General features: G+C 36.9%; 1 protein-coding gene across 4 annotated transcripts; it reads left to right on the top strand.

The window, feature by feature from the left end:
- Positions 1–57: 57 nt before the first annotated feature.
- TSPAN19 (tetraspanin 19) lies at positions 58–27,478 on the top strand. 4 transcript variants are annotated; one of them, XR_014083639.1, is made up of 11 exons: positions 58–120; positions 292–484; positions 8,688–8,780; positions 8,870–8,942; positions 11,212–11,336; positions 15,963–16,037; positions 19,450–19,560; positions 22,707–22,850; positions 23,839–23,922; positions 26,121–26,711; positions 27,351–27,478. XR_014083639.1 is itself a non-coding variant. In XM_081596150.1 (10 exons), the coding sequence occupies exons 2-10, from the start codon at positions 476–478 to the stop codon at positions 26,187–26,189; spliced, it is 783 nt and encodes a 260-aa protein (XP_081452276.1). In that variant the 5' UTR covers positions 58–120; positions 292–475; the 3' UTR covers positions 26,190–27,478. The 4 variants fall into 4 exon arrangements, 2 of the variants coding, with proteins under 2 accessions (XP_081452276.1, XP_081452277.1); XR_014083640.1 differs by lacking the exon at positions 292–484; XM_081596150.1 differs by having other exon boundaries at positions 26,121–27,478.
- Positions 27,479–27,539: the final 61 nt, after the last annotated feature.

Below are 27,539 nucleotides of genomic sequence, written 5' to 3'. Positions count from 1 at the left end.
CCGCCAATCCCAAGGCAGATGGGCTTTACAGGTGCCCCAGCAGGACAAACTATTCCTATTCCAAAGGAGAACGAACGCTTCATCTCAGGAGCTCGCTGAGGAACTTACATTTTATTCCAGGTAGATTTAATATTAATTAATTTTGGAAAGCATTTAATAAGGAAACGACACTTTGTTACAGCTACCCAATTAGAGGTAGCCTGACTTTTTTTTTTAATTAGTTTATTTATCTATTTTTTTAACTTTACAATTTAAAATTGTCTCTTACCTGTTTTTATTATGTGCATCTAGTGAATGTTGAGTTGCTCGTGTATAAATTGTACATTCCACAAAACATTACTCCTGAATAGTGATTTGTGGGGCTTGGAAGTATGGAAGAAAAGCCAATAAACTGTTTGCCTTCCGCGACACCAGTTTCTTTTAAAAGAGAAGAAAATCAATCAGCGATGACTATCAAAATTTTCTAAATGAATGGATGTGTGGGGTGAGAAATTAAAAAATTATATTCTGGAATATGTTTTACTGTAAAATATTGACAGTGACACACATTGTTTTAATATGAAATTTGAGTTTTAAGTTTATATCATAACATTAATTTTAACTTAAAAAATTCATAATGTTCCTATTATTGGTGAAGAAAATATATTGTATACAATTGAATTTCATTTTTTTTAAGTTTGCAAATGAAGCATTAAATTCCAAGAGGAAGTAGCTAAGCATAATTGTAGAAGCTGTCTGATATACACTAAGCTAAAAGCAAACAATATCATTGAGCCTTTGAAAGAAAATAGACCATGTTTCCCGGTAACAACTGAATAATAAAATATATTGTGTCAACTTAAGAATTAATAATACAGAGTGAGAAATCAGTAGATTTTGATATTAAAAAAACACATTACCTCTTTGTTCAAGAAAGAAAATGATTTTCAAAATAAACTGCTCCTGGTTTTAGAATTAAATTTTGGATATTTTCATTATTAAAGACCATACTCAAGTAACAGTTTTCCTTTTTTTACTTTAGTTTTGTGGCTGATTTACAAACTTTCAAACTCTTTATTTAAAATGTTTGAACTAACATATTTTGTTGCAATTCACATTAAACTTAAAATTTTATTTGTAATTATGAAACTATTCATGCTTTTTCTAAGGAATATCAAATCCATTAATAATCAATTAATTTCTTTTTTATTATAAATTTATTTATTTTAATTGGAGGCTAATTACTTTACAATATTGTAGTGGTTTTGCCATACATTGACATGAATCTGCCATGGGTGTACATGTGTTCCCCATCCTGAACCCCCCTCCCACCTCCCTCCCCATCCCATCCCTCAGGGTCATCCCAGTGCACCAGCCCTGAGCACCCTGTCTCATGCATCAAAGCTGGACTGGCGATCTGTTTCACATATGACAATATACATGTTTCAGTGCCATTCTCCGAAACCATCCCACCCTCTCCCTCTCCCACAGAGTCCAAAAGACTGTTCTATACATCTGTGTCTCTTTTGCTATCTCGCATATAGGGTTGTCATTACCGTCTTTCTAAATTCCATATATATGTGTTGGTATACTGTACTGATGTTTTTCTTTCTGGCTTACTTCACTCTGTATAATAGGCTCCAGTTTCATCCACCTCATTAGAACTGATTCAAATGTATTCTTTTTAATGGCTGAGCAATTAATTTCTAAAACTGACTTTAAGCAACTAATTTGAAGATGTTGTTTGAATTTCTTTCCTTCTTAATGCTTACCTTGTCAAACAAATTAATAGCAAAAAAGAAGAATTCTGGAAGTTCTTTTGAAGATTAATTTGTGGTACATGTTTCTACAACTCATACTTTCAAGTTACTTATTAAAAACAAACCAAAAAAAAAAACCTACTCAGGATAAAGGGTTACGGAAACAATAACATAATCCACTTAGGGTATAATTTCTAGGAAGAGTGCAATTAAATAGATTATTGCTAAATGCTGCATAGTTGAACAATAGTTTCAAGTTGAATTGATTTATAGTCTATGGCTGTTTGCAACTTGTTAGCAAAGCACTCATAATCCCTCACAATCTTTACTGGGTCTACTTCTCCAGCCTCATCTGTCATCTCTTGCCACTCTACTCAAGTCCTCATGCGCTTCACTCCAAAGTAAGTGCATTGAAAACTTCCTTTTCTAACCTATTTTTATCTCTGTGTCTTTGCGCTCAGTGGTGTATGACTCTTTGTGACTCTATGGATTGTAGCCTGCCAGGTTCCTCTGTCCATGGGATTTTCCCAGCAAGAAGTGATATATATTTAGTTATGAAGTTGTTGTTGTTGTTTAGTCACTAAGTCTTGTCCGACTCTATTGCAATCCCATGGGCTGAGCCTGCCAGGCTCCTCTGTCCATGGGATTCTCCAGGCAAGAAGAATACTGGAGCAGGTTGCCATTCCCTTTTCCAGGGGACTTTCCTGACCCAGGGATTGAACCCGCATCTCATATGTCTCCTGCGTTGCAACCAGATTCTTTACCACTGAGCCACTGGGGAAGCCCCTTTTGTCTGACTGGAACCCTCTTAACTATTCTTCAAGGATTACCTCAAATTCACCTCCTTTCTGAAACTTCCCAGTTTCATTTATTCCCGGACTCTGAACCCCCAACACACAATTCAGAGTTGGCCACAGATTTGGTTCCCTAACGGTTTGTCTTATTTATTCATTTTTGTGTTTGTGTGTATGTTCCCATCTTCTGGCACTTAGAAGGAACTTAAAAACAGTTATTAGAGTATCATTTAACTAATGAAAAATGACACTTATGAATAGGTGAGTTACTATAAATTGTCCTTCCCGATAGCATTTGTACTATTAAAAAATATCTCTGCTGTTGTACCATTTATTAACGAATCAGGAAATGAGCCAAAGAAATACCATACCAGGACTTTATTTAAGTTAAAAACAAATTCTTTGTCTATAGCAAAATAAAATATATCTACCACATTACAAATATTTACATAGGAACTGCACTAACTTGTGTACCTTTGTGTAAGCAAATCATTTTCACTGACAACCTTTTTAGTATGTGAGGCTTATAACTGAAAAGATCAGCACATGACCATCTCTTACCATTCTGTGCAAACATGGCTTAGGGCTTCCTTGGCTTGTTGCTAAGACACCTAGTTTGATGTGTTCTCTTTAACTTGAACTGTTTGCTGTGGTCTGAATGTTTGTGTCCCCTCAAAACTCACATGTTGAAATCCTTACACCCAATGTGATGGTGTGGGAAGATGGGACCTTTAAGAGGAGGTGATTAGTTTATGAGGGTGGGGCCCTCATGAATGGGATTAGTGATCTTCTGGAAGAGATCCCACAGAATTCCCTATGCCATATGAGGATAAAAGAAGTCTAAAACTTTGCAGCTTTATCTCAGACTTCCAGTTTCCACGACTGTGAGAAATAAGTTTCTGTTGACTACCTAGTCTTTGGTATTTTGTTATAGCAGCCCAAATGGACTAAAGTAAAGTGAAGTCACTCAGTTGTGTCCTACTCTTAGCGACCCCATGGACTGTAGCCTGCCAGGCTTCTCTGTCCATCGGGTTTTCCAGGCAAGAATACTGGAGTGGGTTGCCATTTCCTTCTGCAGGGGATCTTCCAGACCTGGGGATCAAATTCGAGTCTCCCACACTGCAGGCAGACTCTTTACCATCTGTAAAAGCAAAACTAAAAAACCACAAAAAAATCTCTACCCTAAAACAAAACCACCAATTTATTTGTGTCATGTAAATCAAAGGACTGACATTAAGATACATGACAATGCACAGAGGCAGCGTGTCTGCTATGGGTGGTTTCAGCAGCAATGGGAAATATGGCACGATTCAGTTCCAGCTTTTAAAACACAACAGCAAAAAACTCCCTGCCTCCTTACAAGATGCAGGGCGAGGGGACTGTTCTGGGATGCTATTGGTGAAGCATTCAGTTTGCTACTTTGCATCACACTTCTCATTCTTTTATTCACAGTTAATTACTATCTGCATAAAATGTAATCGGAGAAGGCAATCGCACCCCACTCCAGTACACTTGCCTGGAAAATCCCATGGACAGAGGAGCCTGGTAGGCTTCAGTTCATGGGGTCGCTGCGAGTCAGACATGACTGAGCGATTTCACTTTCACTTTTCATTTTCACGCATTGGAGAAGGAAATGGCAACCCACTCCAGTGTTCTTGCCTGGAGAATCCCAGGGACAGGGGAGCCTGGTGGGATGCCGTCTATGGGGTCGCACAGAGTCGGACACGACTGAAGCGACTTAGCAGCAGCAGCAGCAGCATATAATGTAAGTCTGCTAGACCATAAATTAGCAGCTTTCAGGACAGATACCTTGAACAGTTCTTAGGGAGGTTAAACAAATATTGTAGCCTAACACCCTGCTCTCTAACAAACATGCACACAATGGAAGTGAAGTCTCAAGTGATGGATGGGACAGGCAGGGGTAGCGCTTAGTCTCAACTGTAAAAGCAAACAAATCTAAATGATAACTTAGTGTGATCATGGGCTTTTGTCCATTCTGGAAACAAAGAAAAAAAAACTATCAAATGCCATAATCTCTTTTCTCACTGGGCAACTATCAACAGGATTCACGATCTTACCACAATTGTTTTTCTCTCTTCATGTGGTATCTACATAATTTTTTTCCCTATAATGAAGAAAACAAAGAACAGGCTGGTCTGAGTAATTAAACATCTTCCTCTCTATACTATCAAACCTCTGTGAACAAAAGCTTTCCAAACTTTGTGATTACTTTTAGAAGTGGTTCATTTATTTTTGAGAAAGAACTACCAAAAGACAAAAAAAATCTAAATTTTTATCACATCCCCAACCAATATTTTATTTTTCTAATGTAGAACTGAACAAAAACAATTATTCTGTGAAGAGAACTTTCAAACCTTCATCAGTCAATAGTATAACTCTGCAACTGATCAAATTGACTCATTGTCTAAAAAGGGGGAATTTTAAAAAATTTCTGATCCAATCTTGTGATTTACCATCACTCCCAACCGCATTCTTTACTATTTATTCTCTTTAAAGAGAGAGAAAACTTTCAGAGTCCAAAGTTATTCAACAAGCTCTTTACTTCAGCATAAGGGAAGGGAAAAAAAAATAGTTTAACTGACATAGGTAGTGAAACATACACAATTAATAGAAAATGGTCTAAATGGACTAAAGCTCTACTGTTTTGAAGTTACCATGAGCATCCTCCTTAACCAGCTGACTTTGAGAGTTCAGCATTCTCTCCCTCTTTGACATCTGTCTCGTGTAATGCTATTTTGGAAATGATTGTTTTCTCATTTTGTAAAGTCTGATTTTTAAAAAATCCAGGGATTTCCCTGGCCGTCCAGTGGTTGAGACTGTATACTCCTAATGTCTGGAGCATGGGTTTGATCCCTGGTTGAGGAAATAAGATCCCACGTGCTACACAGGAGAGGTCAAAAAATAAAATTAAATAAGTATATACATACACACATAAAAATATAAAATCCAAATTCCTAATTATGTCATTTTCTATAATCAAACCTCTGCTTATTGTAATCTATAGTTAGTCCCTCATCTCCTTCATTTATTGCCAAGATATCAGCTGTCTATGGATGACCCCAATTCTATATTGTCTATGCTCTCCACTTGCCTGCCCTAAATTTCCAGTGCTTAACCACAAGATTTCCTTTTATCAATTCAACCTGAATTTTTAAATATTAAATTAATAGAATTTATGAATTTTTTCAAACAATTCCAGTGATTATCATTATTCTTTTATCTTCCCATTGTAAAAAATCTTTCTGATCATCTTTGATTCTTTTTTTTATTCATAGTAAAGCATACTGAAATATGTCAAAGCCATATTTTTCTCTCTCTGATTATCTTTCATATCACAATTTCCTGTTGGGCATTTTGTTTGGCTTTTCCCACCCTAATTCACTTCTTTCCTTCATCATGGGCATATAGTTACCTCCACTTCCAGCTGAGAATTGCCATGTGACTAACTTCTGTGTGATAAAAGAAGATAAGCAGAAGAGAAGTATGCAACTTCCAGCTTACCTGTTTAAAAGATGCTCACCTAAGTTTACTCATCCTCTTCCTTTCTTCTGACTGTAGAGGATTGTACCTCGAGTAAATTTGGGAGCCATATATTTTAACAAGCTGGAGCAAATCCCCACATTTCTAGGATGATTTCCCAGTAGAGAACCAATTACATATCTTGGACTGAGAGAGAATAAACTTCAGTTTATTTTTGTGTTTGAGTCCTTTGATAAAACATTTTAACCTTGACTCTAACCTGCTAACTACTATCAAATCAACTGTCAAGACTCTTGTTCAACATTCCGCACCAGAGTCCCTGTAGAGAGTTCTCATTTATTGGTCTTCTTTCTCTTTCTCATTTGTAGAGAAACAGAAGCTAGGACTTAAGGCTTAAGTAGCTTCCCTCCCAGCTCAGTGGGAAAAGAATCTGCCTGCAATGCAGGAGACCCCTGATCAATTCCTGAGTCTGGAAGATCCCCTGGAGAAGGGACAGGCTACCCTCTCCAGTATTCTTGTGCTTCCCTTGTGGCTCAGCTGGTAAAGAATCCACCTGCAATGTGGGAGACCTGGGTTTTGATCCCTGGGTTGGAAAGATCCCCTGGAGAAGGGAAAGGCTACCCACTCCAGTATTCTGGCCTGGAGAATTCCATGGACTAAGTCGATGGGGTCGCAGAGAGTCCGACAGGACAGAAACTTTCAGTTTCACTTTCTTGTTCAGACTGTGGAAGAGGATCACAGCTTTCTCATGTACTGCAGTAAGTAAAACTGAAGCCAAAATGTAGATCTAAAGCATCTTGGAAATAAACAAAAAAAATCAGGCAGTCTTTCCCACTGAGTGTCCCATCCAGAAAGTCCAGGCATGGAGGAACCCACCAATAAGACTAGAGGACAGAAACTGGAGAAACCAAAGAGCAGCAGAAGAGTTCGAGGCAGAGGGTGGAAGATAAAGCCTGGAGACACTCCTGAAGCTGGGAAGAAATACCTTGGGGATTTTTAGGAGGAATATGGCCTTAGAATGAAGTAAAGAGCAAAGTGCGTGGGTGCTGTCCTACACATCTCTTACTTTCCACTTTCTAAGGCAACTTTCAGTTCAAAAAATGGATTGGTTTCTTCCTAAATAGGGAAAGACAGCTTCAAATTAGCCTTACTAAACCTCTTTTGTTACTGAATCAAACTTGGGTCCACTCACTCACATGCAGTAAAGCCAATCCACTGACACCAGGTTGTGCTAGAGGAAAGCACAGTGTTTATTGCAGGGCATCAAGCAAGGGGAACAGGCTGCTCATGCTCAAAAGATCCAAACTCCCAGGTGACTCTCTGGGAAGGGTTTTTAAAGGCAGTGTGAGGGAGGCAGTTTCAGGATATGTGATCAGCTCGTACACAATTCTTGGATTGGTTGGCATCAAGGTGAAGTCTTAAGCATCATCAGTCCTTGGGTTTCAACCACTCTAGGGTCTGTGTTCTTAGGGTCAGCAGTTTTCATCTGGTGGGGGCCTGTTTCTTATAAAAATAACTTAGGAATGTGTCAGGCCTTGATTTGTATCTTTCAGGGAACTATGAGTTCAGTGGTTCTGCTGTGTGGCAGATTTCTAATCTAAATTGTTACCAGTTCCCTAGCCCAACAGCTATTCTTTGTTTCTACATCTTCACATTTCCTGTTCATTAACTCTTGAGTCAGCCTTTTGAGACTCAAGTGAGGTGAGGGAGACCAAAGCAAAAGCCTTTTCCTTCAAAGGACAGGGGCACAGGGGCTTATATGCTGCTTCACTTTCATGGTGTCACTTTGTCAATTATCCACTGCATGTGTTGAAACATTGTAAACCACAGTACTTTTTAAAATATGGAGCTAGCTAGAATTGAAAAAGTGAAAGAAAAAAGAAAACCCAGGAACATACCCAAGAAAAGGTAAAACCTACATATCTAATAAACCAAACACTCAAAACCAGTAGGATAAGTGTTGACTTTTCCATAAATATTTTAGGAAAATAGGGTACCTGGAAAACAATTTTTTTTAAAACCACCTTAAGTTAGTTCTTTTCACTGTACTGTATACCAAAGTAAATTGTAAACTAGTTAAATAATATCATTCACCTGTTGATTGATTGATTCAACAAATCTGTATTTGTAACACATGGTTCCCACTACATGTTAGACTTGGGGTTATGATATATAAGATCTGTTCTCTCTGCTTAAAGGCCTTAAAGCCTACATGGGAAGGGAGACAAGTAAAGATGAACATAGGCAACAAACAGATTAAGGAAAGGCTTCTCAGATAACATTATTCTGGGAAAGAGAAAGGCAGTCAGATGTAAAGGAAAGATTTCTGGCAAGGAGAACAAGGTGTGTTATGACTGGAAACAAAATAAAATATGTTACTTTCTGAAAACTGCAGGAAATTCAGTAAGGCAGCTCTTGACATGTTATACAAATGCCTTTTGATCTCAACTGCCTGGACAAAAAAAATGCAGATAAAGACAGACACAGTTTCAAGACACTCTTCAGTATTTTGTTATATTCAGGAGAACAAAGAGGAATGTTGTACTGACTGCTAGTGTGAGGAAAAAATATGCAAATAAAAGATATGAGTAGGCAGAATTATTTCAAGTTATTACTGTGGTGTTTATAGTAAAAGTTGTGCTTATCTTTTCAGAATCATCAGTATATGGGGAGAAAAATAATGTTAAGGAAAAACAAGAGATTGATTTTTAAATACTTTCTTAATCTCATTAATGGAGCTTTCTTGGTAAGTTTCTTCATAATTATTTAGTAAAGAAAAATGTAAATTTTTATTAGCAGTTAGTTAAAAAATAAGTATTGGCTATTTTTTTGTAGGTTCTTGGACTTTTACTCATGGGATTTGGTACATGGCTTTTATTAGATAGAAATAATTTTTTCACAGCTTTGGGTATGTATCTATTTTGCTTTCTCTAAATCAAACAAGGCCTTCAATGTTCAGCAACTGAGTATGAGATTTAGTCAGCAGGTGGCAGTGTTTCCCTAAAAGTCATTAAGTACTGTTCAATTTTTCCTCAGGTCTTTGTCAATTGGTTCTAGAAACACCTTATTAAATAATAAGACTTAACTCCAAGACCATAAAGGAGAGAGAATTTTGAGAGAAAAAGCTAGAAACTCTGGGCAAGAGAGATGAGAGAGAGGATTGTGATTCTGCTAACAACTCTAGACTTCTACAGATTTATAAATGCTAAAAGATAATGTAGTTTCACTGCCCAAGTTAAATAATCTCTTTTAAAACTCAGTTACCAGATTCCCTGGTGGCGCAGTAGATAAGAATCTGCCTGCCAAGGCAGGAGACCCGGGTTTGATCCCTGATCCGGGAAGATCCCACATACTGCAGGGGAACTAATCGCATTCACCACAACTACTGAGCCTGTACTCTAGATCCAGGACCACAGCCACTGAGCCCATGGGTCCTAGAGTCAGAGAGTTGCAACTACTGAAGCCCAAGGCTAGAGCCTGTGCTACGCAACAAGGGAAGTCATCACAGCGAGAGGCCCACACGCTGCAGCAAGGAGTGGTCTCCGCTCTCCACAGCTAGAGAAAGCTCGAGCAAAGTGGCAAAGACCCAACCCAGCCAGAAAAAAAACACAACTCAGTTACCGTATCCTATCACCATCACATGGTTAGAAATATAATATTCCCTATGTGGAAACAACTGTACAGCAATGCATGAATGGATAAAGAAGGATATGTATATATACATATACATATATATATATACAGAATGGAGATATATATATATAGAATGGAGATATATATATATATATATATATATATATATATATATATATATATATAAAATTAGGCACTATGCCATGAGCTAAGGATACAGTAGTGTACAAGAAAGATAAAGGGCATGTCTTCATGGAGCTTAATTCCAGTGAGGAAGACTCAAAAACAACACATAATTTCACTCCTGCAAACCTTCCCAGTCTCACCTGCCTGAAACTGTTGATTGCCAGCATGGCTAAGTTTCCTATACACATTGCGCCATTCTGTGTCTCAGAATGCTTCCACCGTTCCGACGTAGAGATTTCCAATTATAATTCAGAGCCTAAACTCAAGTGTTACCTTCTCCAGTAATCTTGCCTACCTTCACCTTCTCCCCCTACTGGATTAGGTGCTTTTCTACCCAGTGCTGTGCCAGTAAGGATTCTGCGATGGAGTATTGGGGTTTTTTTATGTGCTGATTTCTGTGGTTTAAAGAATCCCAGGATGGCCAATTTTAAGGTGCCAATGTGGACTGAGTTAGCTTACAGATTTTGTGAAAATTTAACCCTTGGCTTTATGTGCCAGAACAATCTTGTTCCAGCACACCTCTGCCCATTGCCTCTACTCTTCTCCCATAAAACCTAGGGCATATTTAATGTATTCATTCTCCCTTTAAAAAATTATTTGTTAAGCACTACATCTGTGCCATAGCACTAAGCATTTAACAGTTAGTCTGTTGACTATATAAATATATATATAGTCTCTAGCCCAGAGAGCTCAGTCTAGATGGGTAGAGAATAAAATACACTTTTAATGGGGCCATATCAGCAATAAACTCAGGGTCTCATACAAGGGAAACTTAACCCACATATTAGGATCTTGGTTAGCTGCTAAGTCATATCTGACTTGTTTGTGACCCCATGGACTGTAGCCCGCCAGCCTCTTTCTGTCCATAGGATTTCCCAGGCAAGAATACTCACGTGCGTTGACATTTTCTTCTCCAGGGGATTCTTGATCCAGGGATCAAATCCGTATCTCCTGCATTGGCAGGCAGATTCTTTATCACTGAGCCACCAAGGAAGCCCACATATGTTAGGTACTCAAACTATTTTTGATGAATAAATGAATGAATACATAAATGTTTGGACATATGTTATACATAGAACAATTCACTCAAGAAAAAGTTGTCTTCTTTCATAGAAGACATTAAAGACAAGTTAACTTAAAGAGATCTTCTGAGATTGAAGAAATTCTCTATCATGTCATTAAAGGAAGAAAAGTCCTTAAGAATAAGTAAGAGGTGCTAGAATGAGATTAAAAAGAGAGAGAGAAAGAGAATCCTAGTGATTTGGTAACAGCTGCTTAGGGAAACTTTGGGTTGCTGCATTTATTATTAAATAGAAAACACATATCACTTAATAATAGCTATTTTTTGGTTTCCACAGATGAAAATAATCACTTGACAGTATATATTTTTCGAATTTTGATTGGAACTGGATCTGCTATTCTTCTTCTTTGTTTCTTGGGTTATTTGGGAATTCACAATGAGATCAGGTGGCTCCTAATTCTGGTACGTATTTCATTTCAATAGTCTGAATTGTAGCTTTGATTTTCAGTGTTCAAATTACACAAGTGAGCAAAAATGATTTATGTCACTGAAACATTGCAGTATAATGGGCTCTTGGGAGCAAGGCAATGAAGTGCCCCCTCTCAAGAATCTTTGCTTAGACAGAATTTTCTTGCTGAGTTTTCAATGGACTAAATTTGGACCTCAACACTTAACACATTAGATATTAATTTTCAGCACAGAGTCAATATGTATCCATTGCCTAAGGAGAACTACAACTAACTAAACTTAAACATGAAGACTAAAATCAGAATAAAATGTGTTAAAGTCAATGAACATTGAAGCTTAGGAGGGAAAAGGAAACAATGGCCTGTAGTTGGCACTTTTTCTCCCTGTGGGTGTACCATGTGGGATGCTAACTTATAACTGAGATCACAATATATAATTTAACATAGAGAAATATAACTGCTGAGGGGGCCAGACTCTGGCATCTGATTAGCACACTATCTCTCCCCAGGCATATACGTGAAAAGATAACTCATAATCAGGAATACAAATCTGAACTTGAGCCTTTACCATACAGCAGAATGGTATGGATCACATACCAATCCACAGATTCAGGTGAACTATGTTATTGTTCAGTCAATCGGTCGTGTCCAACTCTTCCCGACCCCAGGCACTGCAGCACACCAGGCTTCCCTGTCCTTCACCATCTCCCAGAACTTGCTCAAACTCATGTCCATTGAGTCAGTGATGCCATCCAACCATCTCATCCTCTTGTCATCCCCTTCTCCTCCTGCCTTCAATCTTTCCCAGCATCAGGGTCTTTTCTAATGAGTAGGCTTGCTTCTCATCAGGTGACTAAAGTATTGGAGTTTCAGCTTTAGCATCATTCCTTCCAATGAATATTCAGGACTGATTTGATTAACTGGTTTGATCTTGCAATCCAAGGGACTCTCAAGAGTCTTCTATAACACCACAGCTCAAAACCATCAATTCTTTGGCACTCAGCCTTCTTTATGGTCCAATTTTCACATCTATACATGACTACTGGAAAAATCATAGCTTTGACTAGACAGATCTTTGTTGGCAAAGTAATGTCTCTGCTTTTTAATATGCTGTATAGGTTGGTCATAACTTTTCTTCCAAGGAGCAAGCGTCTTTTAATTTCATGGCTGCAGTCACCATCTTCAGTGATTTTGGAGCCCCCCAAAGTAATCTGTCACTGTTTCCATTGTTTTCCCATCTATTTGGCATGAAGTGGCAGGACCAGATGCCATGATCTTAGTTTTTTTAATGTTGAGTTTTAAGCCAGCCTTTTCACTCTCCTCTTTCACTTTCATCAAGGGGCTCTTTATTTACACTTTGCTTTCTGCCATAAGAGTGGTGCCATCTGCATATCTGAGATTATTGATATTTCTCCTGGCAGTCTTGATTCCAGCTTGTGCTTCATCCAGCTCAGGGTTTCTCATGATATACTCTGCATAGAAGTTGAATAAATAGGGTGACAATATACAGCCTTAATGTACTCCTTTCCCAATTTGGAACCAATCTGTTGTTCCATGTCCAGTTCTAACTGTTGCTTCTTGACCTGCGTGCAGGATTCTCAGGAGGCAGGTAAGGTGGTCTGGTATTCCCATCTCTTTAAGAATTTTCCACAGTTTGTTGTGAGCCACTGAAGCAACTTAGCAGCAGCAGCAGCACACAGTCAAGAACTTTAGAGTAATCAATGAAGCAGAAGTAGATGTTTTTCCTAAATTTTATTGTTTTTTCTATGATCCAATGGATGTTGGCAATTTGATCTCTGTTTCCTCTGCCTTTCTAAATCCAGCATGAACATCTGGAAGTTCGTGGTTCACGTACTCTTGAAGCCTGGTTTGGAAAATTTTGAGCATTACTTTGCTAGCATGTGAAATGAGTGCCACTGTGCAGTAGTTTGAACATTCTTTGGCATTGCCTTTCTTTGGGATTGGAATGAAAACTAACCTTTTCCAGTCTTGTAGCCATTGCTGAGTTTTCCAAATTTGCTAGCATATTGAGTACAGCCCTTTTAACAGCATCTTTTAGGATTTGAAATAGCTCAGCTGGAATTTCATCACCTCCACTAGCTTTGTTCATAGTGATGCTTCCTAAGGCCCACTTGACTCTGCATTCCAAGATGTCTGGCTCTATGTGAATGATCACACCATGGTGATTATCTGGGACATTAAGATCTTTTTTGTATAGTTCTTCTGTATGTTCTTTCCACCTCTTCTTAATATCTTCTTCTTAATGTCTTCAGATGAAATATAGCTTTTAACATTTTCTTTAAATCAAATTGGAGAAGGAAATGGCAACCCACTCCAGTATTCTTGCCCTGGGAAATTCCATGGACAGAGCAGCCTGGTGGGCTATAGCCCATGGGTTTGCAAAAGAGTCAGATGTGACTTTGCAACTATTTGACTGCATCAGGTCTTAGTTGTAGACTGTGGCTCTTCAGTTGTTTCATATGGGATCTAGTTCCCTGACCAGGGATCGAACCCAGGACCCCTGAATTGGGAACTCGGAGTCTTAGCCACTGGACAACCAGGAAGTCCTCAAATCAGTTTTAATTCACAGGCACTTTCCTGTGATGCAGATAGGAAATTCAAATGTAGCCAACTGTGCCTCTTGCCAAGAATATCTAACTCTTATGTAGCAGGGAAAGTCCTGGTGATCACTCTGGATTTTGTTACCAGTCTACACTAGTTACCATGAAAGCACTCCCTTCCCCCAGCTAATGTGGTTCCTTCAGGACTATGCATTTGCTGTTTGAATGGCCTAGGGCAGCAAAACCAGGGTTGCTATTCCTCCAAGATATACCAGTACAGGCATATCAGTGAAATTCTTTTGTGAAGGACTGGTAAGTAACCATTAGCTCAATTCCTTTCCTGCAGTTTACCTCCCTTGAAACTGGAGACAGTCAACCCTGCCAATGACACAGCAATTAAAGGAGTCATGCCTGACAGAGGAATTTGTTACTGCCTATTGTTAGTAATTGCTACTTGTTGTTATTTGAATATTCCCCGGGGCAGAAGCATTTTAGGCAGATTTGGAAACCACACCTTCATTTGCCTCTGGGGTCTTGCCACCTTATCCTGGCAATACCTGGAAAAAAAGACCTCACTCTTTCTTCTTGTTCTCCTCAAAGGCACACTTTCAACTCTCAAATTTTATCTTTCTTTTATTCTAGGGCCTTTAGCATAATTTTCTCATGGGACTTCTGATTTTGCATATGGAAACTGGGACAGAAATGGCTTGCAGGAAAATTTTAATCTTATTTCTGTAGACATCTAACTGAGGTTAAAAGATAATAATCTTCAAGGATAAAATCATGAATCACCTATATGAAAATGTCAGAGACTTTATTTAAATAATTAATTAATAGGGGAACCAGTAAGAAGTAACAACTGGTTTAAATGAGAATTAGACATGTGGAGATTTATATTTTCTATAAACTGTATTCATTTGTATTTTCATGAATAGTAATCATTTGCATTATTATGGGACTTTTGTATTATTGATACTATCAGAGTTCTGTAAATTAACTCTGTACAGAGTTGAATAATGGCTTAGGCAAATGTAACATTTCATATCGCCCTTGAATCAGAAACCTGGGGGGGTCCAGTGGACCGCAACCAGCTTGCCATTGAAAAGAAACCCAGTAACTTAAAAAAAGAATTGTTTTGCACATTTTCTCTGTCTCTACCTATCTTCACCACTATTTCTTGATAGTGAAGATTAAGTGAGGTATTGTATTCAGAAGTATTAAAAACCTAAACCTCTAAACAGATCTAAAGACAAAAACCTATTTTGTCCCTGAAAATAGGAAACACAATGTATGTCGAGTAAGCAATGTTAATGGACTATTTTAAAGTATTAAATGTTTTAAATATGTAAAACTAATAATACTAACTAAATCATTCTTGTATTTTATTTAGTAAAATATTCAGACAAGTTACTTTAGAAGTTATTTTGAATTCTAGATAATATGTAACACTGTGCTGCTATAATGAAGAAGATTGCAGTGGCCATAAGTTTTAAAACAAGAAAACAGTCAAATAATGCAAAAATCATTTTGTTTGGCTTTGAAGTAGTTTTAGTTTTCAAAGCAATAGTCCAAATATGCATATAGACTCTACTATTGCCATTGCCTTTGTTACTTTTTCATTATTTTGTTGTTGTTGTTGTTAATGCTGTCGTTCCTTTGTGCATGATGGAATAGTTTATGTCTGGTCACAATTTAGTGAATTCTCTAGTGTTAGCGGAATGGTGTTAAGTGGAAGTCAAGATATTTAAATTCCCCTCTGTGAGTTTTAGATCTGAATGAAAAGGGTATCATCATCAATTCCATTAGACCAAGCAGTCTGTTAGAGTTCTCATGAAATATTATCACTTCTTTCTATCACATTCTCTTATCCAAATGTTCATTGATTTTTTTTGCCTTTTGATGTAATGATTTCACTCATGTATATGAGAACAGGAAACTTCAGTAATACCTATGTATATTTTAAGACTGCATATTTCATATGATGTGCATTTTCTATCACTGTAGCATCTAAAAAATATATCAGGAGCATAGTTCTCATCTCTGTGTTTCTTTTCTCATAGTATGCAGTACTGTTAATGTGCGCTGTTGGCATTCAGGTTGTACTTTCAACACTCATCTTTGCAAAGAAAGAAGAGGTATGGAAACATCATCTTTTTATTTGAAAAATAGGAAAATCAGATGTTGTAGATTGTTGAGACCTAAACCTATATTAAACCTATATTAAAAGCTAAAGGTAAGTAAATGTCTTTAGGGGAAAAATGATGAAATGGAAGCACTAGAATTGTGTAATGGAAAGGAGACAAGGGTCAGATTGGAATGGAGGACAGAGTTCATGTCTTAACTCTGTCTGCAGAAGACTGAGAATGTTGTAAATGACAAAAAATGTGGGGGAAAAGCAGATAATACTTAGAGTGGGGAATCCAAAACTGGCCCCCTCAGCCAACCCTGGCTATCACTAGTAACCACATCACTGTACTATATTCTGCTTTTGTAAAGAAATATCTTTAGACTTTCTAAAGATACTAATTAGTACTAATTTTAAATTTAGCAATTTCATTTAAATAAGATGTACTGAATAATTCATATATTTGTATAGTTATGGCCATAAGTGACAGAATTAAATTAACAGATTATTTCTATTTTTTAAGCCCAAAAAAGCACATAATAAATTGCCTGAAAACTTTTTGGTAACACAACTTACCTCTTTACAGCCTATAGTTACTTTCAATTCTTTAGGAAACATCAGTGTTTCAGTGCAGTCAAGGTCTGGTTTTGTATCCTGGGAGACTGTCTTACAGCACTAAGAGCATGGACTTGAAGTCAGTCCTTAAACCCATGTCTTCATCTACTACCTTACAGAGTTATCATCAACTGACGGTTATAAAGTCCCTGTAACAGAGTAGCTATTTGAGAGCTCTCTACCTGCCCTTATTTGACTTTTAAAAAATAATTTCTATTTATTTATTTTTTGGGTGTGCTGGGTCTTTGTTGCTGCCTACAGGCTTTCTCTAGTTGCAGTGAGCACAGGTAACTCTTCATTGCGCTGCACAGGTTTCTTATTGCGATGGCTCCTGTTGTTGCAGAGCACGTGCTCTAGGCATGCAGGCTTCAGTAGTCACAGAGCACAGGCTTGGTTTCCCCAAAGCATGTGGGATTTTCCCAGACTAGGGATTGAACTCATGTGCCCTGCACTGGCACGTGGATTCTTAACCACTGGGCCACGAGGAAAGTCCTTCCCTTATTTAATTTTGAAGGAGACCCTGATCAATTCCTATGGTTCCTAGCCTTCGAACTCTCTCTCTCTCAATTGCACTTGCTTTCTCTCTCTCTATATATATATGTGTGTGTGTGTGTATATATATATATATATGATATATATGATCAAAGCAAATTATATATATATATATATATATCTCAACTCTTAATTAATGGCCAAACCTCAACAGAATCTTTTCTATATAACACCATTGTTTTCCAACTTCATTTGCTCTCTTGTGCTTGCCATCTGTCCTGGGTATCTAATTACCTAGGGCCTATTGTTAATGACTTGGCATTTATATCTAAAATTTCTTTTCTCCACGTGAAAAAATGTGTGTGTGTGTGTGTGTGTGTGTGTGCATGCATACACAGTCAAGTGAGTCCTGTAAAGCTGTCTTGATCCCAACACATCATCCTCTAAATTTTGGATCTGGTGATAGAACCTGAATATCAGACTTAAGGACCTTTAACACACGGATATAGTTAATCAATGTCACCCATATTTATTTAAGTATTATTCACATACTTCTCTCCACCTATTTTAAGAATAATAAAATCTATCATTTAATAATAACTACCATATGCCAAAGACTGTGATAGGTACTTTATTGGCACTATATTATTGATCCTCATAACAAATCCTAAAGATGCATTGTAAGTCCTGCTTTCTACAGAAAACTGAGGTTTTGAGTGGAGAAATACATGTAAAATATATCATGGCCAAATGACAGAGTCTGAACTCTAACACTTATTAACTAGTCCTAGAGATAGCGGCTTAGTTTATATCACCTTGACTTCTACAGTTCAAACTGGATTGAGCTCTCGCGAGCTTTTAAATTTTATGTCATTTACAATGCTGACTCAGTGTTGGAGATGCACTAGGGCTTCACTGGATATTTTTCAAATTGAATATGTGTGAGGGAATTTTATTTATATAGTAGTAACCTAGATTATATATGAAAATCATTTTTACTCTTATATACTAAAGTGTGATTCATAGGCACTCTCAATCTCCCAAATTAATCTTTAAAAGGTAAATGAGGATATGTCTCCCTGTCATCACAACAGTATAAAATAGAAAAGCATCATTTTCTGTTCTGAATAAAAATTAACTCAGAGAATGTGTGAAATAGATTATATGAATAACACATTATATCATTCTAATATTCTTAGATGTAAGTGTGTAAGAGTTTAACATGTACAGATGTCTTAATTGTTGTAGTATTCCAACTAGTTATTTAGTTTTCATTATTTGAAGAGCGTATTACAATGAGAAAGTATTAGACTAGATTTCAAATGAATTAGGTTTAGAAGTCACACCTCTTCCTCATTCATGTAAACGAAGTAAATGATCATATTCTCTGAGTATCTATATCATGGCTCATAAAATGAAAATAATATCTGGAATTTCTACCTTTTACTATTTTTTAGGACCAAATTAGGACTTAGTTATGAAAGCCATATAAACTTTTAAATGCTTATATAAGTTCGTTTAAAACTTACTCATGCAATGTCTAGATTTCAATATAGCAATTTTCCCCCAAACTTTCAGGTATCATTATTTTTGCTTTAGCATTATGAAATGATAATTTTTAAAGTAAAAAATGTAATTCTTGTAAAATATACAGTAGATTCAGGTCAATAATTTTATTTAATATCTTGATTAATGTGGGAACTAGTTTACATACAAAAACCAATTAGAAGGAGAGTCCAAAGAGAAAATATTTGTATAGGTACAAAAACTGACATAAAAAGTGACTTTGAAAGGAAAGGGGTCAATTTCATCCCCACCAGGAAAAATTCATCTGCAGTTCTCTCCAACAAAGGATCATTTGCATTGGGAGATTGAGACCGACAAATACACAACTTACAAAGTTGTAAAATAAATTAAAAACTGAAAAGTACAGACTCATAGAATCAGAGAACCCTGAAGGTATACTAGAGAAAACCTAGTTTTCATTGAAAAGATCCTCAGTCATCTTTTCCATTTATAAGTCTTTCACAATTTTTCCTGAGATTATGAAAAGAAATATTAGAACCCTTCAACACTGAGGAAAGCAGCACATAACTTTCTTCCTAATCATAAAAGAAGTCTAATGTAGTCTTCCTATAGATCACAGTGTAAAATATGAAAGGTATTCACACTTGCTCATTGCTAAAAATAATGATAGGAAGGAAAAAAACACTTAGAAATAAGTTGAAAACAACAAACTGAGTTTGAATACTTTTTATAAGGAAACATAAGGAAAGTTTCTATCAAATTTTCATTTTTAATAAAATTTTCAACAGGTTCACCAAGCATGGCACGATAAAATTGATTCCATCATTTCTGAGTATGGATCTGAGGATTTTCCTCAAGATATACCCAAGTGGATGATTCTGAATGCTCTGCAGAAAACAGTAAGATGAAATTATCATAAAAGTAAAATTTAGACACCAAAGGTGACAGCTGAGAAGTGGGAAAACAAAGAAGAACAGGGGATGGGCACAGGAATGAGAGGTTCTTGTATTTCTTCTAAACAAATGAGGTGGGATAGGATTGTCCAAACTTACAGATCTTCTTTTGTAAGGTGTATCTACTTTTCTGGGTCAACTGATGTCTGGTCATTTCAACCTGGATTCAGCTGTAAAAGTGTTGCGAGTCTTCTGCCAAGTGTAACAATAATCTACTCTGTTGCATCCAGGGGGAGATAAATTCTAAGCCCAGTCCCTGCTGGCAGCAGAGTATCCTGATGGTTCCCATTTGAGCCTGAACATCAGGTTTGCCATGTGGTAACTTTATGATCTTGGATAAGAAATCTTCTTAACTTCAGGTACCATATTAACAAAATAGGCAGAATAACCCCTACCTCTGGTTGTCAAGAATAAAAGAAGTAATATATATAATACCTAGAAAGCCTTGGATCTGGGACACAGTAAGCAACTAATACTTGTTAGCTAATGTTGTTAGGATTATTATTTCACTGTTCAGATGTTTCTTGGCAAGGTAAGGGAATGTGTGTAGTCAGCCAAATGGTTACAAAAATAGATCGGCACAGGAACATAGTAAATGCTTGATAAAAAAAAAAATAGCAAACATTTACATAGCCTCAGGTCCTTTTATAGGTGCTTTGCATATATTAACTCATTTAGTCCTCTCAATCCAATGAGATAAGAACTATTATCTTCATTTTGTAGATGAAGGTAGAGAAATTCATAACTTAGCCAGTGCCACATGGCTAATAGATGGCACAGCCAAAATTCAATCCCTGACAATCTACACTAGATTTTGTGCTCAAGTGCTATACCAGAGTTTCACATAAACAGTTATTATTTTCAGTATATTTAATAACAAAAATGCTTCTTCAGTTCAGTTCAGTCACTCAGTCGTGTCCGATTCTTTGCGACCCCATGAATTGCAGCACGCCAGGCCTCCCTGTCCCTCACCAACTCCCAGAGTTTACCCAAACCCACGTCCATCGAGTCAGTGATGCCATCCAACCATCTCATCCTCTGTCGTCCCCTTCTCCTCCTGCCCCCAGTCCTTCCCAGCATTAGAGTCTTTTCCAATGAGTCAACTCTTTGCATGAGGTGGTCAAAGTATTGGAGTTTCAGCTTCAACATCAGTCCTACCAATGAACAGCCAGGACTGATCTCCTTTAGGATGGACTGGTTGTATCTCCTTGCAGTCCAAGGGACTCTCAAGAGTCTTCTCCAACACCATAGTTCAAAAGCATCAATTCTTTGGCGCTCAGCTTTCTTCAACGTCCAACTCTCACATCCATACATGACCAATGGAAAAACCATAGCCTTGACTAGACGGACCTTTGTTGGCAAAGTAATGTCTCTGCTTTTCAGTATGCTATCTAGGTTGGTCATAACCTTCCTTCCAAGGAGTAAGCATCTTTAATTTCATGGGTGCAATCACCATCAGCAGTGATTTTGGAGCCCAAAAAAATAAAATCTGACACTGTTTCCACTGTTTCCTCATCTGTTTCCCCTGAAGTGATGGGACCAGATGCCATGATCTTAGTTTTCTGAACGTTGAGTTTTAAGCCAACTTTTTCACTCTCCTCTTTCACTTTCATCAAGAAGCTCTTTAGTTCTTCTTCACTTTCTGCCATAAGGGTGGTGTCATCTGCATATCTGAGGTTACTGATATTTCTCCTGGCAATCTTGATTCCAGCTTGTGTTTCTTCCAGCCCAGCATTTCTCATGATATACTCTGCATATAAGTCAAATAAGCAGGGTGACAATATACAGCCTTGACGTACTCCTTTTCCTATTTGGAACCAGTCTGTTGTTCCATGTCCAGTTCTAACTGTTGCTTCCTGACCTGCATACAGGTTTCTCAAGAGACAGGTCAGATGGTCTGGTATTCCCATCTCTTTCAGAATTTTCCACAGTTTATTGTGATCCACACAGTCAAAGGCTTTGGCATAGTCAATAAAGCAGAAATAGATGTTTTTCTGGAACTCTCTTGCTTCTTAGGAGAATTTAAATGTATTATAAATGACTTTGTTCACCTTATTTTTTCTTTGGTGTATGTGATCTGAAAAGGTATTGCATTTCCAGATAGCATTATGACTGATAGCAGTGTATCAAACCTTCCTATGGTCATTAACTGATAATCAGGAAAACACTTCTATATGTACAACATCACTGTCATTAATGAGAATCCAACTTATGTTTCCTAGCCATGAATATCATTCAGCATTGAGATAGTATATGTAGATTTGATTGTTTAACTAACTTTCAGTACCCAGTCTCTAAAGTACTATGTTAGTCATTCGATGTTTCCAAGACTGTGGCAAGATTGTTGGCACATATTGCAACATAGGTAGTACTGATGCTATAACTTTCAATAACAAGTGTAGAAAATAATGATCTACTCGCTTTAACTTTCTCTTATTTTCTAGATGACAAATATATAAGCTGATTCTTTCACATCCATACAACTCAATTTGATAGGATTGGAAATGAGACATTTCATAGATGCTTGATCACTTCTACGACTCTTTTCCTTATTATCTTTTCAGGGTTTTTCTTTTTGTGGCAGCTTTTCACACAATACAAAATATAAGGTTAACCCTTATATTACATTAACCCATCTTACATTAACCCTAAGAACGTAGAAATAACCCTGAGTCTCTATGTATATTAAACACATATGGAAGCATATTTTGGATAAATCATAAAAAAATTGTTATAGTTAGGAGAAGGTATGGTTCAAGGGATTCTTCCTCCTATGTTCTGGCTCTAAATGTGATTTAGTAAATCAAGTATATCTTTCATCCTGAACTTTATAAGGTAAATTCAGATATAACAATTTCATTCAAACATAGCCCACTTATATGAGTAGAGATCTTTAATTCTGGTTAATATAAACTGTAGCAGCAACAGGTTAATGGTTTAAACAAACAAAAATATACTTGTTTAATCTGTTATATTTCAATGCAGAATAAATTAATAAATTTATCATAAAACCACTTTGAGAAGCTTAGGAGTCATATAATTAACTGCATTTTGAATATTCTATAGTAAAACTTATAGAATAATTTTTCTAGTTTCAGTGTTGTGGCCGAAAAAATTATACAGATTGGACCAAGAATAAGAATAAAGAAAACTCAGAACAGGTGCCATGTTCTTGCACAAATTCTACATTAAGAAAGTGGTTTTGTGATGAGCCACTGAATGCAACGTACCTACAGGTAAATATAAGCCAAGGCTTCTCCAAATGTTTACAGTACCTTTTTTTTTTTTGCAAGTCATTTGAGAATTCTGAGCAAATTGTTGTATTAAAAACAATGCCATTCATGGTTATTACGTTCTTAAGCACCCTCTAATGAAACTGCAGCAAAGTGGATTATATCAGTTACATAACAAAGTCATTAAACTTTCTGGAATATGTGATCTAAGTGTGCCTAAAACTTGGGATTCCATTAACTCTCTCCTCAACTATCTTTTGATAGAGGAGATCCTTTTGGCGAATTTCCATTGTATAGGACTGGTAAAGGAACTGCCACAGCAGAAATAAAGAGGCATGAGGTTGGGCAAAAACTGAGGGAGGCAATCTCAGATGTGTCAAGGGTGGTGTTCACATAAGGGTGGCAGAAACCAGAGTAGAGGTTCATCTGTAGCAACTGCTATCTGTTTACAGATATAGGACATGATAAACTAGGGATTTCCATCCCAATAACTTCTAATACTTTGTGTAGTTTATATACTGATGTTATTCTAATATTAAGATGTTATCTTTCAATAACATAATTCATTCATAGATAAATGGAGGATTCTCCATTTAAGGATTCCATTTAATCTCCACTTAAGGAATTTCCATTAAAGAATCTCCATTTGGAGGATTCTCCAAGAAAGGTTCTCTTTGAGAAATATCATGTTAGGCAATTGTATATACCCTGATGAATTTCAGCAGTGTTCAGAAAATCAAATCCCTCTCAAAACTTAATAAATTTCTGATTTCAACTACCTGACAACATCTTAGCAACTTAAAAAGTAGCAACTGAGGCATTCTGCTATTGTAGGAAGCTTTCTGGGCTAAAAAGTCCAGTCTCCAGTTAGATATTGACTTGCTTTTTAGACTTTGGTAAATTGCTAATCTCTTTGTCTCTTCTCTGTAATGGAATTATGTATAAAACCATTTATATCTCCAAGTCAATCTAAGTAAGTTCTTTTCCTTAGGGTTGTGAAAATAAAATCAACACATGGTATCATGCTAATGCTTTGACATTAATTGGAATTAACTTTGGACTTTTGGTTTCAGAGGTAAGTTTTTGTTTATATGTTTAAAGATAAAACAAAATTAAGTATAAAGTATATGGGATAAACTGTAGAACAACCAGATGGACACCTAATCAGACTAATTAATCCAATAGGAGCCAGGACCCTGAAACTGTTCACACACAGGAGGTCCCAACTGGAGGCAATATCCTTAGATCAGCCTGGGTGGAGCCTGGAAATCGTTGGCATCCAGGACTTCTATGGCAGTCCAGTTGGTTAAGACACCCCACTTCCAATGCAGGGGGCTTGGGTTCGATTCCTGGGTGGGGAACTAAAATCCCACATGCTGCGTGGCATGTTCAAAAAAATATAAACACATTTTTTTAATGGCTATAAAAAAAAATAAGTTGTTCTCCTGGGAGGTAGTGATTTCATTTCTTTGTGATTAAAAAAAAAATACTTCATATCTTGGCAGTAAGTTGACCATGATTGGCAGTCTGTACACTGGCAGATTTCTTAAATCTAGGCAGATGTTTGACATCAGTAAATCTATTCAATCATACACTCTTTCATTCATTGCTTCATTCATTCATTCAATAAATTTGGAAGGGGGAAGAACATCTACTATGTGTCAGGTGCTGTACTAGATGCTAGAGATACAATGGGAAGCAAAATCTACATATTCCTTGACTTCCAGGGTGCCAACTGCAAAATCGAGGTTCAGAAATAGTACTTCATTCTCCAGTCCCAGTGAAGACTAATAAAAACTAGTGAAGGGTATGGATTCAAAGAAATTGTAAGGCTGTATAGATTATTATTGTGTAGAGTATAACAGAATAAATATATAACATGTGATTTGGCCAAAATAAGATAGCAAATTTAATTTATGTTGATCTACAAAGAAGTATCAACAACTTCAGATATGCAGATGATACCACTCTAATGGCAGAATGCAAAGAGGAAATAAAGAGCCTCTTGAAGAGGGTGAAAGAGGAAAGTGAAAAAGCTTGCCTAAAACTCAACATTCAAAAAACTAAGACCATGGTAGCCAGTCCCATCACTTCATGGCAAACAGATGAGGAAAAAGTAAAAGCAGTGACATATTTTCTTTCCTTGGGCTCCAAAATCACTGCAGACAGTGACTGTAACCATGAAATCAAAAAAATGCTTGCTCCTTGGAAGGAAAGCTATGACAAACCTAGACAGAGTATTAAAAAGCAGAGACATCACTTAGCCAACAAAGTTTTGTATAGTCAAAGGTATGGTTTTTCCAGTAGTCGTGTACAGATGTGAGAACTGGACCATAAAGAAGGCTGAATGCTGAAGAATTGATGCTTTTGAATTGTGATGCTGGAGAAGACTCTTGAGAGTCCCTTGGACTGCAAGGAGATCAAAGCAGTCAATTCTAAAGGAAATAATTCCTGAATATTCATTGGAAGGACTGATGCTGAAGCTCTAATACTTTGGCCACCTGATGTGAAGAGCCAACTCATTGGAAAAGACCCTGATGCTGAAAAAGATTGAGAGCAGGTAGAGAAGAGAATGACAGAGGATGAGATGGCTGGATGGCATCACCAAGTCAATGGACATAAGTTTGAGTAAACTCTGGGAGAGAGTGAAGGGCAGGGAAACCTGGCGTGCAAAGGCCAGGACACAACTTAGCAACTGAACAACAACCAGGGAACTCACCTAAAGTTCCATAAATGCTGTTCAACTGGTAAGAGTGTTTAGTCTCAGGATGGTGGTAAACAAGACAGTCTTATAAGCATTGATACTCTTTTTAAATGTTTCTTCTCTATTGTATTCATCCTGAGGCAATTAAGATAAGACTGAATGGGGGATATTATTGTGTTCCAGTTTATCATCTACCCTTTGCAGACCATCTTTCATGGTCCTGTAACAAAAAGAGGCAGTTTTTTGGAAGTGATGATGTTAGAAAAATGATGAACACAAAACATCAGCAGTTCATCACAGCATCTAGCCCAGTGATAGCCCATGTAATTAAAATTGAGCAGTCTATTCCTTCACGCTCTCTGTAAATGAACTTGGTGACAGCTGGGCTACCCTACAAGACTTACTCTGCTGACTCATTCACAATGATATGTACCTTACTTTGAAATGGTCTCACCCTCCTTCCTCCCTTTTCCCTTTGTAGAATACATTTTGGTGATTACATGGTGTTAACTTTACAGATTATTCTTATTGATTACATTTTGATCTCTTATTGTTTCCCTTTTTTCCAGGTTTTGCAATTCTCTTTAACTGTTTCTTTCTTCAGACATATCAAGAATAGAATACATGCAGAAAAGTGATCACTTGATTTTAGTTTGTCTGGAAGAAACCAGCTAACTCTTCAGTTCAGTTCAGTTCAGTCGCTCGGTCGTGTCTGACTCTTTGCGACCCCATGAACTGCAGCACGCCAGGCCTCCTTGTCCATCACCAACTCCTGGAGTCCACCAAAACCCATGTCCATCGAGTCGATGATGCCATCCAACTATCTCATCCTCTATCATCCCCTTCTCCTCCTGCCCTCAATCTTTCCCAGCATCAGGGTCTTTTCAAATGAGTCAGCTCTTCACATCAGGTGGCCAAAGTATTGGAGTTTCAGCTTCAACATCAGTCCTACCAATGAACACCCAGGACTGATCTCCTTTAGGATGGACTGGTTGGATCTCCTTGCAGCCCAAGGAACTCTCAAGAGTCTTCTCCTACACCACAGTTCAAAAGCATCAATTCTTCAGCGCTCGGCTCTCTTTATAGTCCAACTCTCACATCCATAAATGACCACTGGAAAAACCATAGCCTTGACTACTAGACGGACCTTTGTTGGCAAAGTAATGTCTCTGCTTTTTAATATGCTATCTAGGTTAACTCTTAAAATAATCGTATTGAATTCTTCTAGTCCAAAAGAAAAATTTTGAATTACATTCATTGTTTAAAATTTAATCAAGTCAGTAGTTATATGTGACACAGAATTATTTAATATAATATCATTCCATGAAATTTTTACTAATATCAAATTCTACAGTTCAGTACTTTGTCATTTTCTGAATTCAGAGGATATCATCAAATATACTAATTTCAATGTATGGTAAATTATCACGTATGTTTTGAGTGTCATATGTAGAAAAAGATACCTATATGATGTGCAGAAAATACTGCGTAAGCAATTATAACATATACTTTACATTTAAAAATTTTAGGTAAATAACACTGATTTATAGATTTCAAACAAAGAATGAAACTCTCCATGACACTGATCTCTACACTGAATTAATCTTTTATTTCTCTCTTCTTACAATGCTTAGAAGTGGATAATAAATTTACAATTTTACAAGTTTGGATATACTTAAATGGCAATAAGAAAATATTTTAAAAAACATGAATTTTTAAATATAGTAAAAATAATCTACTCTAAATACTCACTAAAGTCTCATACTCATTACCTTCTCATTTTTTCCCTTTTTTGTAAGTTATGCTCAGCGAATGCATACAGGATTTTCTGAAGGATATAAAAATAATGTACCTGTTCTATTTTCCTAAAATGATACTGTGAGAACAGAAAAAAACTTCTTTGAAAAAATAAAAACTGGTGAACAGACATGAGGTGTTATCATATCATTGTTGTCCTTTATGAGAAAAGGCTGCTTTGATCTTGAGGA

Source organism: Giraffa tippelskirchi, chromosome 4, assembly GCF_054371585.1.
Source record: "Giraffa tippelskirchi isolate mGirTip1 chromosome 4, T2T-mGirTip1v1.2.pri, whole genome shotgun sequence".
In the NCBI taxonomy this organism is placed as follows: Eukaryota; Metazoa; Chordata; class Mammalia; order Artiodactyla; family Giraffidae; genus Giraffa; species Giraffa tippelskirchi.
This window is presented reverse-complemented; position numbering and strand designations above follow the sequence as displayed.

Coding starts and splice junctions, on each gene's coding strand:
- TSPAN19 (XM_081596150.1), top strand. Junction 11,337..15,962: donor TCAGGTGGCTCCTAATTCTG/GTACGTATTTCA, acceptor CTTTTCTCATAG/TATGCAGTACTGTTAATGTG. Junction 19,561..22,706: donor TGAATGCTCTGCAGAAAACA/GTAAGATGAAAT, acceptor TAATTTTTCTAG/TTTCAGTGTTGTGGCCGAAA.